Genomic DNA, 16,248 nt, shown 5'->3' on the forward strand with positions numbered 1-16,248 from the left:
GACAGAGACCAACGCTGTGAATAGCCGGGACAGGACAGCAACTCTGGTTATTCCAGCACTGGTCCACACTGGGAGGATTCCCCTGTCCACCTATAATGTGTAGATGGGGGAATTGGATCATTTCTTTTTTTTTTTTTCATTCAACCTAATAGTTGAATGAAAAAAAGTGATCAATGTATGGGCTGCCTAAGAGCTAAGACCAGCCATAGACAGTTTAAATCTCAGTTGGTTCAGCAGGAACTGGCTGAGATTTGAACCATTAATGAGCAGATTCTCTTATGATTATCACTAGTGGTTGCTGTATAGCCACTAGTGATAATCACTGTTTGTTCACTGGACTCTCTGGGCTGTAAAAGAGTGTCATAGACTGACACTCGGCTCAGCTTGCAGTCACCACTCTCGGGATTTACAGGCTGGTTCTCCTGTCCTAAGGATGGGAGAAATCAGTCTGTTTTTTCAGTAACTGAGATGAAGGCTTGGGCCCCCCCTCCCCCACAGTGCTCATGGAGTCCTTTCTGCAACTCGCTCTTCTCCGTGCCAATGAGGATGCAGGGGAAGTAGCAGGTCGGGCGGCTGTGGTTGTGTGAGAGCTCGCATTATGCAGTGTCAGCGAGCAGAGGGGGGAGGAATGCCCCGCAGAGCTGACTGGGGATGCTCTCCCTCTCAGGAGAGACTGTTACCCTCAGCCGCGGCCCGAGCAAAATACAAAAATGCAAAAAAAAATGCACAGCATAATGTTGGGGGGGTCAGGGCCCCCTCTGCCCCCCCCTAGAGTCGCCCCTGCGCATGCCCAATTACATTCAGTGAAGGACTCTAAAATTGGTTCTATCACATGGTCAGATCATGCACCTATTTTTTTTGTCATATGATTTACAAGATTTTTCTAAAAATAGAACTAACAATTGGAGATTGAATGAGAGCTTACTACAATAAAAAGAGGTTCTGGATGATGTCATCAAGGAGATAAACTGGTACTTTGAGAGTAATGACACCCCTGATTGTAACCCAGGAGTAATATGGGAGGCACACAAGGCGGTAATCAGGGGGGTATTAATAAAACATGGGACCAGGCTTAAAAGAGAAAGGACAAAACGACTTAAAAGACTTTTGGAAGAATTAACCAAGCTGGAGAGGAATCATAAACTGACAGGATCCACAGCAGTTAAGAAAGATATTACCAGAAAAAGGATAGAAATCAGATATTCTTTCTTATAAAGCAAAAGCGGATATACAGCAATGTTTTTTGCTGAAATGACTGTTTACAGGCTATAGAGACATAAAAGTTAACTGATTCCTTTTAAAAATGATTAAAAATAGATTAAATTCAATCATATAATGTACCTGCAGTTTCACTTTCGTTTTTAAACTGGTTTCATGTTTCTGTGAAGTAAAGAGACCCACAGAACAAAAACAAACAAATCCAGGGCAGTGTTTTGTTTTAAAATGAATCTGATGGTTCTGAGGAGTTTTAGACACACAGCTTGGACCACAGTGAAAAGCTGCCATGAGATTTTTCATAAGGAGCCAGACAAGCAGGAAGTGTGAAGATCACAGCAGAATTACAGCAACTTCAAAGCAAAAACGAACAATGAGGACATGAAACCAGTACTGCAGTAAGGTAAAGGAAGCTATTTAGCAAAAAAAAAAAATCCTTTAGTGATCCATTAAGCCACAAGTTATAGCTAAAGAATTCTAGAAATATTACCATGCTCTATATAATCTTCAGAAAAACCCACTAAGAGTAGACCAGATAGAACATTATCTTCGGGAATCAAAAATGCCCAGACTGCCGGAGGGAGTTAAGGAAAAACTAGAGGAACCTATTACTAAAAAAGAGGTAGAGGAAGCGATAGGAGCAATGAAATTGGGGAAAGCACCAGGGCCAGATGGCCTCACAGTATAATATTATAGAACATTCCTTCCCTTTTTACTGGATTATATGACAAAATTATTTAATGCATTGGGGTCCACAGCAGTGTTAACAAAATAAACTTTATTAGCATACATTGCGTTGATTCCAAAAGAGGGGAAAGATCCAGCTCTCTGTGGAAGTTATCGCCCAATTTCCCTTTTAAATCAGGATCTTAAAACATTTGCAAAGATTCTAGCGAACAGGATTCAGATGTATATGCCAGATCTTATACACCTGGATCAGGTGGGATTTATCCCTGAACGCGAGGCCTGGGATACCACCACCAAAGCAATTAACTTACTTCAGACTGTGAATACAACTAAGATGCAAGCGGTATTTTTGAACACGGATGCCGAAAAAGCCTTCGACAGGGCGAATTGGGAATATATGCAAGCGGTGTTGCAATACATTGGTTTGGGGAATAAATTATTACAATGGATATCGGCCATCTATTCATGTCCATCGGCCCGAGTAAGGCCCCATACACACCATAGAATCCATCCGCAGAAAAATCCCAGCAAATGGGTTTCAGCGGATAGATCCTATGGTGTGTACACGCCAGCGGATCTTTATCCGCGGATATATCTCCCCTGGGATGGATTCCAGCAGATCGGGATATTCGCCTGACATGCAGAACAATCCATCTGCTGGAATCCATCCCAACGGATGGATCCGCTGGTCTGTACAGGACTCACGAATCCATCCGTCGAAGGGATTCCCCCGCATGCGTCGCAATGATTCAACGCATGCGTGGAATTCCTTATATGACAGCGTCGCCGCGTCATAATCGCGGCGACGGCGCGACACGTCATCGCCAGAGGATTTCGGCACGGATTTCAATGCGATGGTGAGTACACTCCATCGCATTAAAATCTGCTGAAATCCTCGAGAGGATTTATCCGCGGAAACGGTCTGCTGGACCGTATCCGCGGATAAATACTCCCGTTGTTTATGGGGCCTAAGGGTCAATGGGAATACTTTCAGAAACCTTTTGATATATCAAATGGGACAAGGCAGGGATGCCCTTGTCCTCCCATTACTTTTTGCCCTGTCGCTGGAACCCTTTCTATGTATGGTTCGATTTGAACCAAGACAAAGTAGGAATACAGATAAAGGATAGGCAGTATAAAATATCTGCATATGCAGACGATAGCTATTTTACACTTAGTAATCCAGTGTTCACAATACCGGAATTGATGAGGGAATTTGATCGATATAGTGTGATCTCAAATTTGCGCATCAATTTTAACAAGTCTGAAGCAATGGCGGTTAAACCTCGCACAAACCTCAATAGTAGAACTAAAGAAAAAAATTAAATTTAAGTGGACAGATGTTGCCCTAACATACTTGGGTACATATCATTCCAATGAACGTATGCAAGGATTTTCAAGTTACATTTTTACCTCTACTACAGAAGGTTAAAATTGTCTCTGGATAAATGGAACCCAGGATACCATACATGGGTTGTGGGCGATGGTGACATCATAAAAATTAACATTCTCCCCCAAATTCCTATACCTATTTCAAGCTTTGCCAATTTATATCCCGCTAAGTTTTTTTAAACAATGCCAGAAGATTATATTTGAGTTCATATTGGCACACAAACATCCCAGGATAAAGCGTAAACAACTGACTTTTATTAAAGCACAAGGAGGTTTAGCAGTCCCAGACCTAAGGAAATATTATCAGGCGGCACATCTTAACAGAGTTATAGATTGGATTAAGCATAAGGAGTTTAAAATATGGGTCCAGATAGAACAATCTCAGTCACAGATTCGACTTAGGCCGGGTACACACGAACAAACATGTACGGTGAAAGCGGTCCGTCGGACCGTTTTCACCGTACATGTCTGCCAGAGGGCTTCTGTACGATGGTTGTACACACCATCGTACAGAAGTCCGCGCGTAAACATTACGCGGGGCGTGTCCGCGTCGTCGCCGCGACGATGACGCGGCGATGACGCGGAGACGTGGGCGGGCCTGCCATTTAAAGGCTTCCACGCATGCGTCGAAGTCATTCGACGCATGCGAGGGACGGCGGGCGCCTGGACATGTACGGTAGGTCTGTACTGACGACCTTACATGTCCGTGCGGGCAGGATTCCAGGCGGACGGTTTTAAAACCACGTCCAGGAATATTTGTCCGCTGGGAAAAGGCCCGGCGGGCAAATGTTTGCTGGAATTCGGCCGCCCGCTCGCGCCCACACACCGACCAACATGTCTGCTGAAACTGGGCCCGCAGACCCAGTTTTCAGCATAACATTGTTTGGTCGCTTGTGTACGGGGCCCTAAGTGGAAACTCCATGGTGCTACTCCGATATTAACCTAGAGAGATGAAGAACACCCGGTGGTGGGAAATACATCGAAAAATTTGCGCGCAGCTATTCTCCATGTTGGGGATAGCCCGGTAACCTCGCCCGTTATACCCAATACTAGGTAATCCGAAAATTCCAACCAGTATGTAGAGGGAAATGATTTTCAACAGCCTGGAATGAAAGGGGATGCATTTATGCATGCTCCAGTTTTATACAGGATAATAGACAGTGGTGACAATAGAAGAATGACCAAACAACGAGGGTAGAAGTGGGGGCTTAAATTCTGGAACGCGCTTCAACTTGCCCATTTTTTTAATGCACTTCCAGACCCGGAAAGGTTTTGTAGACCTCTCACTAGTTTTGAAAATCTCTGTAATGGAAAGGAAATAATAGCCCATGCACTCTCAGTACGTTATGGACTATTAACCACTTGCTTACTGGGCACATATACCCCCCTCCTGCTCAGGTGAAATTTCAGCTTCCGGCACTGCGTCGCTTTAACTGACAATTGCGCGGTCGTGCGACGTGGCTCCCAAACAAAATTATCGTCCTTTTTTCCCCACAAGTAGAGCTTTCTTTTGATGGTATTTGATCGCCTGTGCGGTTTTTATTTTTTTGCGCTATAAACAAAAAAGAGCGACAATTTTGAAAAAAATACAATATTTTTTACTTGTTGCTATAACAAATATGCCAATTTTTTTAAAAAAAACTTTTTTTTTTCCCAGTTTAGGCCGATACATATTCTTCTACATATTTTTGGTAAAAAAAAAAAAAAAAAAATCGCAATAAGCGCAAAAGTTATAGCGCCTACAAAATAGGGGACAGAATTATTATTATTTTTTTTTTTTTACTAGAAATGTCGGCGATCTGCGATTTTTATTGGGACTGCGACGTTATGGCAGATACATCAGACACCGTTTGACACATTTTTGGCGCCATTCGCAGTTATACTGCGATCAGTGCTATAAATATGCACTAATTACTGTATAAATGTGACTGCCATTGAATGGATTAACACTAGGGGGTGAGGAAGGGGTTAAATGTATTCCCTGCATAGTGTTCTAACTGTAGGTGAAGGGGGGTGACTGGGGGAGGTGACCGATCTGTGTCCAGAGACAGGACGATGTCTCTGTGTGAGCCGGCAATGAGAGATGATCTCATATGTTTACATATGAGATCATCTCTCATTGGCCGCACAGATCGCATCGCAAACGGCCACTCTGATTGGCCGTTCGCGGCGATCTGTAATTGGCTGTGTCCAAGGGCCAACAAGATAAAGGAACAATGCTGCATATCTTCTGGGACTGTCCCAAGCTGAAAATCTTCTGGAAAGAGATTATGAGAATTATACAACAGCTCACAGATTTAGATTTAAAAGAAGATCCAGCATTGCGCCTCCTACATGTAAATGATATATCAGAGAAAAGTTATAAAGAATCCCTCACCTGCTACTTATTAGACGCGGCAAAAACTTGTATACCATTGAAATGGAAATCGATAGCAGCTCCTACAATACAAATGTGGGCTAGTAAAGTAAAGGAGATAAGCAGGTTGGAAGACTTGGTTCTCTCATCACGCCAACAACAAGAGAATTACTTAGAGACTTGGACACCCTGGAATTCCTTTCTAGCTTCAGAGGAAGGAGGACATCTCCTTGAAGTGGTCTAATTTATAAGAGATATGAATAAGGCATAGACATAAATGGTGAAATGGGATGACATACTGGCAACGGGTCTGAAGGAGAGAAAGGAGAGGGAAGGGATTTTGGGGGGGGGGGGGGGGGGGGGTTTTTTTTTTTTCTCCCTTTTTTTTTCTTCCTGGGGTAGGGGGAAATGGGAGGGATTAGACAGTTGGTAGTCGATACAGATTGAGGGGTAGCCAATGTTAGGAAACCCGGAAGACAATTAGAAGGGTAGAGACCCCGAGAGGAGTAAGCACAAACAGAATCTACATCGGGGGGGTCCCCCGGCTGTCTCTCGACTTTTCCTTTTTTCTTTTTTTCTTCTCACTGTCTTGATAAATTTAAATGGTCGTTGTATTGGTTGATGGTATAACAAGATGTGATTATTGTAAATGCCCTTAACGTGTTTCTGTTTATCTTTTTGAAAACAAAATAAAATTATATATATATATATATATATATATATATATATATATATATATATATATATATATATATATATAAAAAAAGCGATCGTTAGTATGCAAAAGCATTGGTTAAAAACCCGCGCATGCTCAGAATCAAGTCGACGCATGCTTGGAAGCATTGAACTTAGTTTTTTTCCGCACGTCGTTGTGTTTTACATCACCGCATTCTGACACGATCGTTTTATTAACCGGTGGTGTGTAGGCGCGACTGGCCATCAGTCAGGTTCATCAGTTAACCGATGACAACGGTCTGAAAGTAAGTCTTGAAAAGCCTTTGGAGTGCAACGTGGAAGGAACGATGTTGATGCTGGTGAGTAGGACTGTCTATGTGGACAGCTTTACCCCAGATGCCTGCATACTTGAATGTGCCTCTTTTAATCATCAGCCATGTGAGTTGTTAAATGTTGTATCGCCACTGGAAAAGGGGGTACTACGTGGATGGAATAATGGTGCTGGGGGATATCAAGGGTGTATGGGGAAAACAATGCTGAGGGAGGATCTGGGGTGTATAGGGGGTAGCAATGCTTGGGGTAGCTTGGGTGGCTATAGTGCTAGCGGTATCAGGGATGTAGAGAGGTCACAGTGTAGGGGGTATCAGGGATGTAGTGGGGTAACAATATAAGGGGTATCTTATGGTATATAGTTACAGTGCTGAGGGAATATCTAGGGTGTAGAGGGGTCAGAGTGCTGGGGGGATATCTGGTGTGTAGATGGGTTAGAGTGCTGGGGGAAATCTGGGGTGTAGAGTGGTCAGAGTGCTGGGGGGATATCTAGGGTGTAGAGTGGTCAGAGTGCTGGGGGGATATCTGGCATGTATAGGGGTCAGAGTGCTGGGGGGATATCTGGGGTGTAGAGGGGTCAGAGTGCTGGGGGCATATCTGGACTATAGAGGGGTCAGAGTGCTGGGGGGATATCTAGGGTGTACAGGGGCCATAGTGCTGGGGAGGCATCAATCTAGCAGATTAAATGCACAGGGCAGCTTTGTTACTTTATGTATGTAGTATTTTCCCACTGTTTCTTTGCTGTACAGAATGATAGTTCATGTAGTTAATGCGGAGGTCCACCCAAAAGGGAAAGCTCTGCTTGTCTGCCTCCTACCTACTTGATGTCGGTTTACCTGCACTGTCTCTATTGTATGGGCCTCAGAGCATTACTTTCTGCCAGGGGCCCATGATGCTATTAAGACGGCCCTGCTCACAGTCAGTTGCAACCTCCTGCTGGGTCTTTTTGGGAGTGCATGGTGCAGCAGGTCATCAAGATGGAGGCCCTGTCATCTTGGAGGAGGCCCTGGCCAGTACATCCTGGATTGATTTTAGCTTCAGTTTTTGTTTAGAGCCGCCATAAACCATGGCGGCCAATGAAATCTCAAGAGGTGTGAAGCACTAGGGAAGAATGACTTGCTCAGTCAGCTTTGCACATTGATTTATTTTGTAATTTTTTTTATTGGATATGTTTTATAGTAGAAAGTAGAAAATATTGTTTTTAAAAATGCATGGTCTTTTTCGGTTTATAACAAAAAAACACCAATAGAAAGCTCTATTTGTGGGAAAAAAATTATATAAATTTTGTTTGCGTACAGCGTTGCATGACAGCGTAATTGTCAGTTAAAGTAACGCAGTGCCAAAAGGCAAAAAATGGCTTGGTCATGAAGGTGGTAAATCTCCCAGAGGGCAAGTGGTTACCATTGCCTTACAACTCTGCCTTATCTGCCTTATCTCTCTTAGCATCAGATGTATTTGTTCTGAAGACCATCAGAACAAACAAAAAGCAACTGTGTCATAGTGCACACAGTAGATATATTTGGCGTAAACCCAGTTTAGCAATATATATATATATATATATATATATATATATATATATACTATATGTCATGAATATGCATCAAGTCTGTCCGCTTACCAGATCTCCATGTGTTGTTTAGAGGCAGATCCTGTTCTGGTTTCCCTTTTTATCACTTCCTCTTCCTGTATGGCTCCACCCTAGTCCATCCAGGAAGCCTATATTAACCTTTGCTTACAGGTCTGCCAGTGCTGTTCAACAGTGTTCCAATGCTCAGTTCTGTCTGCAGTGTATTGCTAGTTCCTGGTTGCCAGAAGTGCTACGATCATCTTCCGCTGTACCGTTTTGGCTTTGTCCCCGATTCCCTGTCTGCCTGTGCCACTGACTATTTGCATGTTCCACGGTTATCCTTGTCTGCCTGTTGCCCTGACCTCGGCCTGGTCCATCACCACTGTTTGTTCTGCTGGCTGCTTCCCCCTTCTCCCTGCGGAGTGTGACCTGAGGAATCCCGGGAACGCGACCTGGACCCAGTTGCGGCCAAGACCATCCCTACCACCAAGGCTCTGGTGAATACAAAATGGGTCTTCAGACTCCGCGCCCTGGGTGATCTTGGGTCACGCTTCCTCCCTGCCAGCAGTAGTCGGCTATAGGGTTCCACTTCCCTGCGGTGCATCCCTGACCCCTACAGGGTGCACTTGTCACTGGCCACAGGTGACCTGACAGTTTGAACAGCATGAATCCGGCCGACATGCCGCTCCCCGCAGATGATCCTTACAGTGCATTGTTCGCAGACTCGAGACGCATGAAGCTAATCAGGATCAGGTGATGCGTTTACTTCAGGATCTGGCTTCCCGCTTTGATCAGCTTCAGACCTCGCTGGGAACCCGAATCCGCAACCCCAAGTACAACCAGCAGCTGCACCTGTTGCACCAGTCGCAGAGTCGCATTCACTGAAGTTTATCACATCCAATCCGTTTTTCTGGAGACTCCAAAGCCTGCAGGGGATTCCTTAGCCAATGCCACTATCCATTTTGAACCTACAGCCTCAAACTTCTTGTCTGATCGGGCAAAGGTAGCCTATATCATTTCTCTCCTCTCCGGGGAAGCCTTAGGCCTGGGCTGCCCCTCTGTGGGAATTGAATGATCCCAGTGGTTTCTAGCTGCCTGTTTTCTTGATACTTTTTCGGAATATCTTTGAAGAACGGCTCGTGTCTCTTCAGCAGCCAGCGCCCCTTTTAGTCTCGCCAAGAATCCGTTCAGTGGGACAATATTCTCTTCAGTTCCGTATCCACTCAGCTGAACTGAGTTGGAACAATGAAGCCTTAGTCGCAACCTTTTTGCATGGCCTATCTGATAGAGTGAAGGATGAACTAGCAGGAAGAACCATCCCCACTGATCTGGACGGAGTGATCTCCTTGTGTAATCAGATCGATATTCGCTTTCAGGAAAGGACCCTAGAAAAGCGACGCCAACATCCCTTGGCCCTTAGTCAGCCTGAGATCCCCTCTCTTCGACCCGTGGAGCATCCCTTGCCAACTGAGGAACCCATGCAGCTGGGTCGGACCAGGCTATCCCCTGAGGAACGTGCCAGGCGCAGAACTCTAGGCCTGTGTCTATACTGTGGGGGCAAAAGTCATTTTCGTGACACTTGCCCTCTTCGCCCCGAGAAACGCTCGGGTTCAATACATCTGGAAGGTGGAGTATTGGATCCAGAAATATCTCCTTCACCTTCTCGTCTTTTTCTTCCTGTGTCCCTTAATTTTGGTGCTTCTTCTCATTCGGTCTCGGCATATCTGGATTCCGGAGCCGCTGGCAATTTCATAGACTGGGAAATCGCATCGTCCATGAGACTTACCCCTTTTGCCCCTCACACACATTGGTGGTCTCGGCGATTGATGGCACTGTTCTCCGGGGGGTCCTATTCGCTTCAGACAGTCCCTGATTAAGATGTCAGTAGGCACACTTCACCAGGAGTGGATATCCATCCTTGTTCTACCTAAGACCTCAGCTCCTATCGTTTTGGGTCTTCCTTGGTTAAGACTCCATTCTCTCACCATTGGACTGGACTGCGGACAGATCATGTCTTGGGGTCCCTCCTGTTCCACTTCTTGCCTACCCAAGGTTGCCCCAAAGAGAAACTTCCTGTTGCCACCATTCCAGAATCTTTTGCTCGTCCTACCACATGTAGTGGTGTCCGGGAATGTGTCCTGCAATAGTCAGGCTGATGCACTTTCTAGCCAATGCTAGCCAATCTGGATGGGAGCCCGTCTGTGAACCTGAGCCGATCATTCACTCCTAGTTTACCGTTGGACTGTCCCTAAAACGCACAGCAGGCTAACTAGTCTGCGAGTTCTGCAGTCACTACGCCTTGTGATGCGATTCGGGTAATCACTACACCCTGACTATGCTATTCAATCGGCCTCTGCATCAGCTATGCCAGGTCGGCCATGCCCAGTGAGCCTCCTACCTTTTCTTGTTCAGGCCCTCTTGCAACCTGTCTAAGGGGCTCAATCCATCCTTTGGATAGATTGCCTCATTCGGCTAAATGGGGTTTTCTACCTTGTTTTCAGGGGCTCTCTGCATTCTGCTGATTTCCCTGCTATCCAGCTTGACTCATGTGCCCTGTCACCTTCTAACCAACCTGACTTCAGGGTTCCTCTGATCTATGCGCCCTGTCTGATGGTCTTGTGCTTAATCCCCCAGATCATCTTTAAGGGCCTCATCGGATTCCTGTTGACCTCTCATGCCCTTACTTATACTCCTAAAAGGCATTTGGTCCTCAATAACTCCTCTCCTCCTATCCCTACCTCGGTTTTGGTCAATGAGGATACTCAAGTTCTGGATTCTCGTCTCTGAGGAGGCATTCTTCAGTACCTTGTGCTTTGGAGAGGATTTCGGTCTGAGGAGGCGTCTTGGATTTCTGCATCTGAGATCTTTGCGCCCCATTTGTCGAGGAGGTTTCTTCTGGGATTCCCCTTATTGCCCTGGCTCCAGGCTGGGGAGGGGGAGGGGCCTTAGAGGGAGGGTACTGTCATGAATATGCATCAAGTCTGTCCGCCTTACCTGATCTCCATGTGTTGTTTAGAGGCAGATCCTGTTCTGGTTTCCCCTTTTTATCACTTCCTTTCCTGTATGGCTCCACCCTAGTCATCCCAGGAAGCCTATATTAACCTTTGCTCTACAGGTCTGCAGTGCTGTTCAACAGTGTTCCAATGCTCAGTTCCTGTCTGCAGTGTATTGCTAGTTCCTGGTTGCAGAGTGCTACGATCATCTTCCGTGTTACCGTTTTGGCTTGTCCCGACTTCCCTGTCTGCCTGCTGCCCCTGACTATTTGCATGTTCCCACGGTTATCCTTGTCTTCCTGTTGCCCTGACCTCGGCCTGTCCATCACCACTGTTTGTTCTGCTGGCTGCTTCCCCCTTCTCCCTGCGGAGTGTGACCTGAGGAATCCCGGGAACGCGACCTGGACCCAGTTGCGGCCAAGACCATCCCTACCACCAAGGGCTCTGGTGAATACAAAACTGGGTCTTAGACTCCGCGCCCTGGGTGATCTTGGGTCACGCTTCCTCCCTGCCAGCAGTAGTCGGCTATAGGGTTCACTTCCCTGCGGTGCATCCCTGACCCCTACAGGGTGCACTTGTCACCTGGCCACAGGTGACCTGACTATATATATATATATATATATATATATATATATATATATATATATATATATATATATATAATAAAATAAATATGCAATAAGTAAAACGGACATTTCATTTTGCTGACTTGGCAAACAGAGGCTGCAATTTGTAGTTTAATTGCAGATTTTCCAACATACATTGAACAGTATTAAAGTTTATCATATACAATTATAAAATATTTATTAATTGAGGATTGATCATCAGGAAGGCTTTAAGCAAGGTTCATGATCTATGCAAGTTGTTTTTTCTACACACAAAAACAAATATATTTTTTATTGGTGTTTAAAAACACGTACAGATAATCAACACACAACAGAAAGAAGGCAGAAAGGTGGCCATGCACGGGTCACTTACGTATACATTGTGAAAGAGTCAAAACCAACAAAGTGTGTGTCACCTTTGAGTAGAAAAGGTGAGGTTCCCCTTTTATTTGTACTATCCAGTTCAGTGGAATTACCATCTTTTTTTCTCCCACATGTGTCCAAATAACCAAACTTAGAAAATAAACTCAAGAAAAATATTATATTGTGGAAAATGTATTTATGTTTAGCATTTCAATTAATGACTACTGCAGTTTCAACACAGGAAATCTTAATTGTGCCATGGACGGCTCTGCTAACCATTTAGAACACACTTTCTGGTATTTTTTAGGACAGCCTCGGTTGGTATTGTAGAGGGCTAAGCTCTTATTCACCATTTGTTTCCAAATGCAATTCGTTTTACAGATTAGGCCCCTTTCACATGGGTGCCTTCCGTTTTGAAAGCAGGGGACATCTGTCCACTGATCAGAGCAGTGGTTGGATGACACGTCTGTGTCTGCTCAGTTTATTTAGTGTGGACATGGTCAGAGCCTACTCTGCTCTGTGGGCAGACAGGTGTCATCTGTTTACAATTCTTTCCATTTGTTGGAAAAAAAAATGTTTTTATACTTTTCATCTCTGATTGGTCTCTGCAAAAACTAAGAAAAAATGTATGCAAAATCAGATGTAGTTGACACAAGAACAATGAGGTTCCAAGCCCTTGTGCTACATAGCTTATGGGAGATCTCAAAGTGTACAAACAAATTGTGTAAAAAGTGGGTGGAAGGAAGTATTGTAATGAGGTGTGGTCCAAAGTGGTTGCATCTTCTATGATGCAACAAGGAAGTAAAGGTGCCTGCGGGATGACCTAACAGGAAGTGAAAGCTGAGGAAGTGATGGAATCTGAAAATCCTTTTAAAGATACAAATAAACTGACCATTTTTTAAACTTTTTGTGGATAAGGTAAGTGAGAGAAAAGCACATGGGTAGCTGGGCCAGAAATGGCATTTGATTAACAAATTCTATTTATTTAGAAAACTAAAATTCGGCCCTAAAATGTTAACTTCTCCTTTAAAAAAAAATTATGAAAAAAAAAAAAGCAGCTTACGTTGAAGACTTAGTTTAATCTAAGATTTTGCAAAATGATATGCCACTGCTGTATTACTGAATTCATATGTTTCAGGTAACCTTCCGAAGGGATGCAACAGCTGTGGAAGTACAGGATGATCATGTTAGAGGTCCACTAAAGGTAATATGTAAATCTAAACCTTTTTGTCCTACATTTGGCTGCACTATGCAAACTTTGATCACAGACTGATAATGCAAATCATTTTAAAGTAGTGAGCAAACATACCTTATTGAGTCCTGAGAGCTCATCTTCAACAATATTATTATTATTAGTTACCTGGTTTTAATTTCATCATACACACAGGCTTCTGCATTATGACTTAAAGCAGAGCTCCACCCTAAAGAGGAACTCCCGCTGATTGGAACCCTCCCCCCTCCGGTGTCACATTTGACACCTTTAAGGGGGGAGTGGGGTGCAGATACCTGTCTAAAGACAGGTATTTGCACCCACTCCCGGCCACAGTCTGCAGAATCACCTCCCGTCCTCCCCCCCCCCCCCCCCGTTGTGCTCTAGGAACACTCGGCTCCCAGAGCACAGCGGGAGCCAATCAGCAGGCGCAGCACAACTCGCGCATGCGCCGTAGGGAACCGGGCAGTGAAGCCGGAGCGCTTCACTTCCTGGTTCCCTCACCGAGAATGGCGGGGGGGGGGGCAGCAGAGTGACGAGCTATCGCTCGTCCTCTGCTGCGGACGGCGCTGGACTCCAGGACAGGTAAGTGTGTCGATATTAAAAGTCAGCAGCTGCAGTATTTGTAGCTGCCGACTTTTAATTTTTTTTTTTTGGCGGACATCATCTTTAAGAACAAACCAGAAATATTTCTCTTCCCACAAAAAAAAAGAAGAAAAAACTCTGCCACTGCATTTAGCAGGGTTGAATGAGAGTTTAATAAGTTGTTACCTTACCAAGGGTAATCTTGTAAAATGATTATAGGGATGTTCCACACAGATGAATATTATATGAGAGCTGATGCCTCCACTAAGGCACCTATATAAATAAGGTCCGATGTAGAAAAATAGGAGGGTAGAGGATGTGGAGCTGCTCTATAAAATATATGTTTGAATATAATGTTATTTAATATGCTATGATTGCCATCATATGCTCCAACTTGTGTACATAATGTAAAAATGACTAGTGCTAAATAATATATATTTATTAACTTTATATATGACAATCCAAAATAAAGTAACAACTGCTGTTAGTTTGAAATTTACCATATGTAAAAACCATTAAAAAAAATTACGTACAAAACCATCAAAAAATATATGTAAAAATAAAAAAAAAACAGTCCATTACACAGTGGTTCAAATCCATGTGAAGATAAACGAATCTGGCAATAATAATCCGTCCATACAGGGTATATGTATCGATTCAGGATTAAAACTAACTGGTGCCTTTTTATCCGTGCTTGTAAACATATAAAAAGTGCAGGTGCTCCACTCTGTGCTCCCCTATGCTGTGCACTTGCCAGAGCTCTCCCCTCTAGGGGCTATCGCCAGACCTGCTGTTTTTTTAGACACAGATCCTTGCTTCCTTATGCAATTGGCCCATTATTTCTGTAGACTTTCATGACTGCACTTACATTTGTTTTAAATTCAGTAGACAATAAAAAACGTCAAGGCTGGATTCTCGTGCGTTCCACGGACCAAACAGGAAGTGACACAATGACACTGAAAGTGCCGCCCTACCTGTTTGTAAGATGACATCATCAGGAGCGGCGCCATCTTGTTACACTTCTGGAATATATATTGTGTGGTAACCTAGCAACCCTATGTTGTGTGATTTTGATCAAAATCCTTCATTGCCCATTCTTCAATGGTCTATATTAGGCTTAGAAATAACTGTTAACAAAAAACAAAAGTGTGGTTTTTAATCTATTTGCCTCGATGTTATACAACTTAAGACCTTGCAATGTATCGGGCGGCTTGGTATAGTAAAACAACGGCTTGGTGTAATAAAATCAATAAAACTTCTTGCATGGTTTAAGCCGGTCAATAACCTTGTTAGAGCAGGCTATTCCAGGGCTAAAAACCAGTGTTTGCTTATACTTATTTATATTCTACATATTATTCTACGCATTGTGTCCTGCATGTGTGCAATGAAGCTGTTCATTTTCTGTGTGAATGATGGTAAACTAATACCAGCCGTGTCACAAAATGCAGTGCCTCCTCTCCAAATGTAGCATTATGGTTGTGGCCAAAAAGCAAAATTTTGGTCTCATCACTCCAAATGACTTTCTGCCAGAAGGTTTGAGGCTTGTCTGTGTGCTGTTTGGCGTTTGAAAGCAGGATAATTTGTGGCATTTGCATTGTATGGCTTTCTTCTGGCGACTCGACCATGCGACCCATCTTTCTTCAAGTGCCTCTTTATTGTGCATCCTTATTGTGCATCTTGAAATAGCCACACCACATGTTTTCAGAGAGTCCTGTATTTCACTTGAAGTTATTTATGGGTTTTTCTTTGCATCCCAGACAATTTTCCTGGCAGTTGTGGCTGAAATTTTAGTTGGTCTACCTGTCTGTGGTTTGGTTTCAACAGAACACCTAATTTTCCACTTCTTGATTAGCGTTTGAACACTGCTGATTGTCATTCTCAATTCCTTGGATATCTTTTTATATTCCTTTATATCTCTTTCCTGTTTTATACAGTTCAACTACTTTTTCCCACAGATACTTTGACAATTCTTTTGCTTTCCCCATGACTCAAAATCTAGAAACGTCAGAGCAGCACTGGATGAAAGATGCAAGGGTCCTCATGACACATCAAAGGAAGCACCCTAATGGCATAACAGAGGAGAGAATAAGAAATAGACTTGGGAAACTTAACATGAATAAATCACCGGGACCAGATGGCTTCCACCCAAAGGGGAACTAAGGGAACTACGTCAAGTAATTGCCAGACCATTGTTTCTAATTTTTACTAGCTGGAATGGTACCAGCTGATTGGAGAAAAGCCAATGTAGCACCAATATTTTAAAAAGGGAC

The 16,248-nt window shown here is 43.9% G+C and overlaps 1 protein-coding gene across 2 annotated transcripts in view; it reads left to right on the top strand.

Moving 5' to 3' along the window:
* ARID4B (AT-rich interaction domain 4B) overlaps positions 1-16,248 on the top strand; it is an 897,525-nt gene that overhangs the window by 221,387 nt on the left and 659,890 nt on the right. For both annotated transcript variants that reach the window (XM_040350731.1, XM_040350732.1), the window contains exon 4: positions 13,322-13,387. In XM_040350731.1, coding sequence (XP_040206665.1) covers positions 13,322-13,387 — 66 coding nt within the window. The remainder of the gene's footprint in view (positions 1-13,321; positions 13,388-16,248) is intronic.

The sequence above is a fragment of the Rana temporaria genome, chromosome 4 (assembly GCF_905171775.1).
Source record: "Rana temporaria chromosome 4, aRanTem1.1, whole genome shotgun sequence".
NCBI classification, from domain to species: domain Eukaryota; kingdom Metazoa; phylum Chordata; class Amphibia; order Anura; family Ranidae; genus Rana; species Rana temporaria.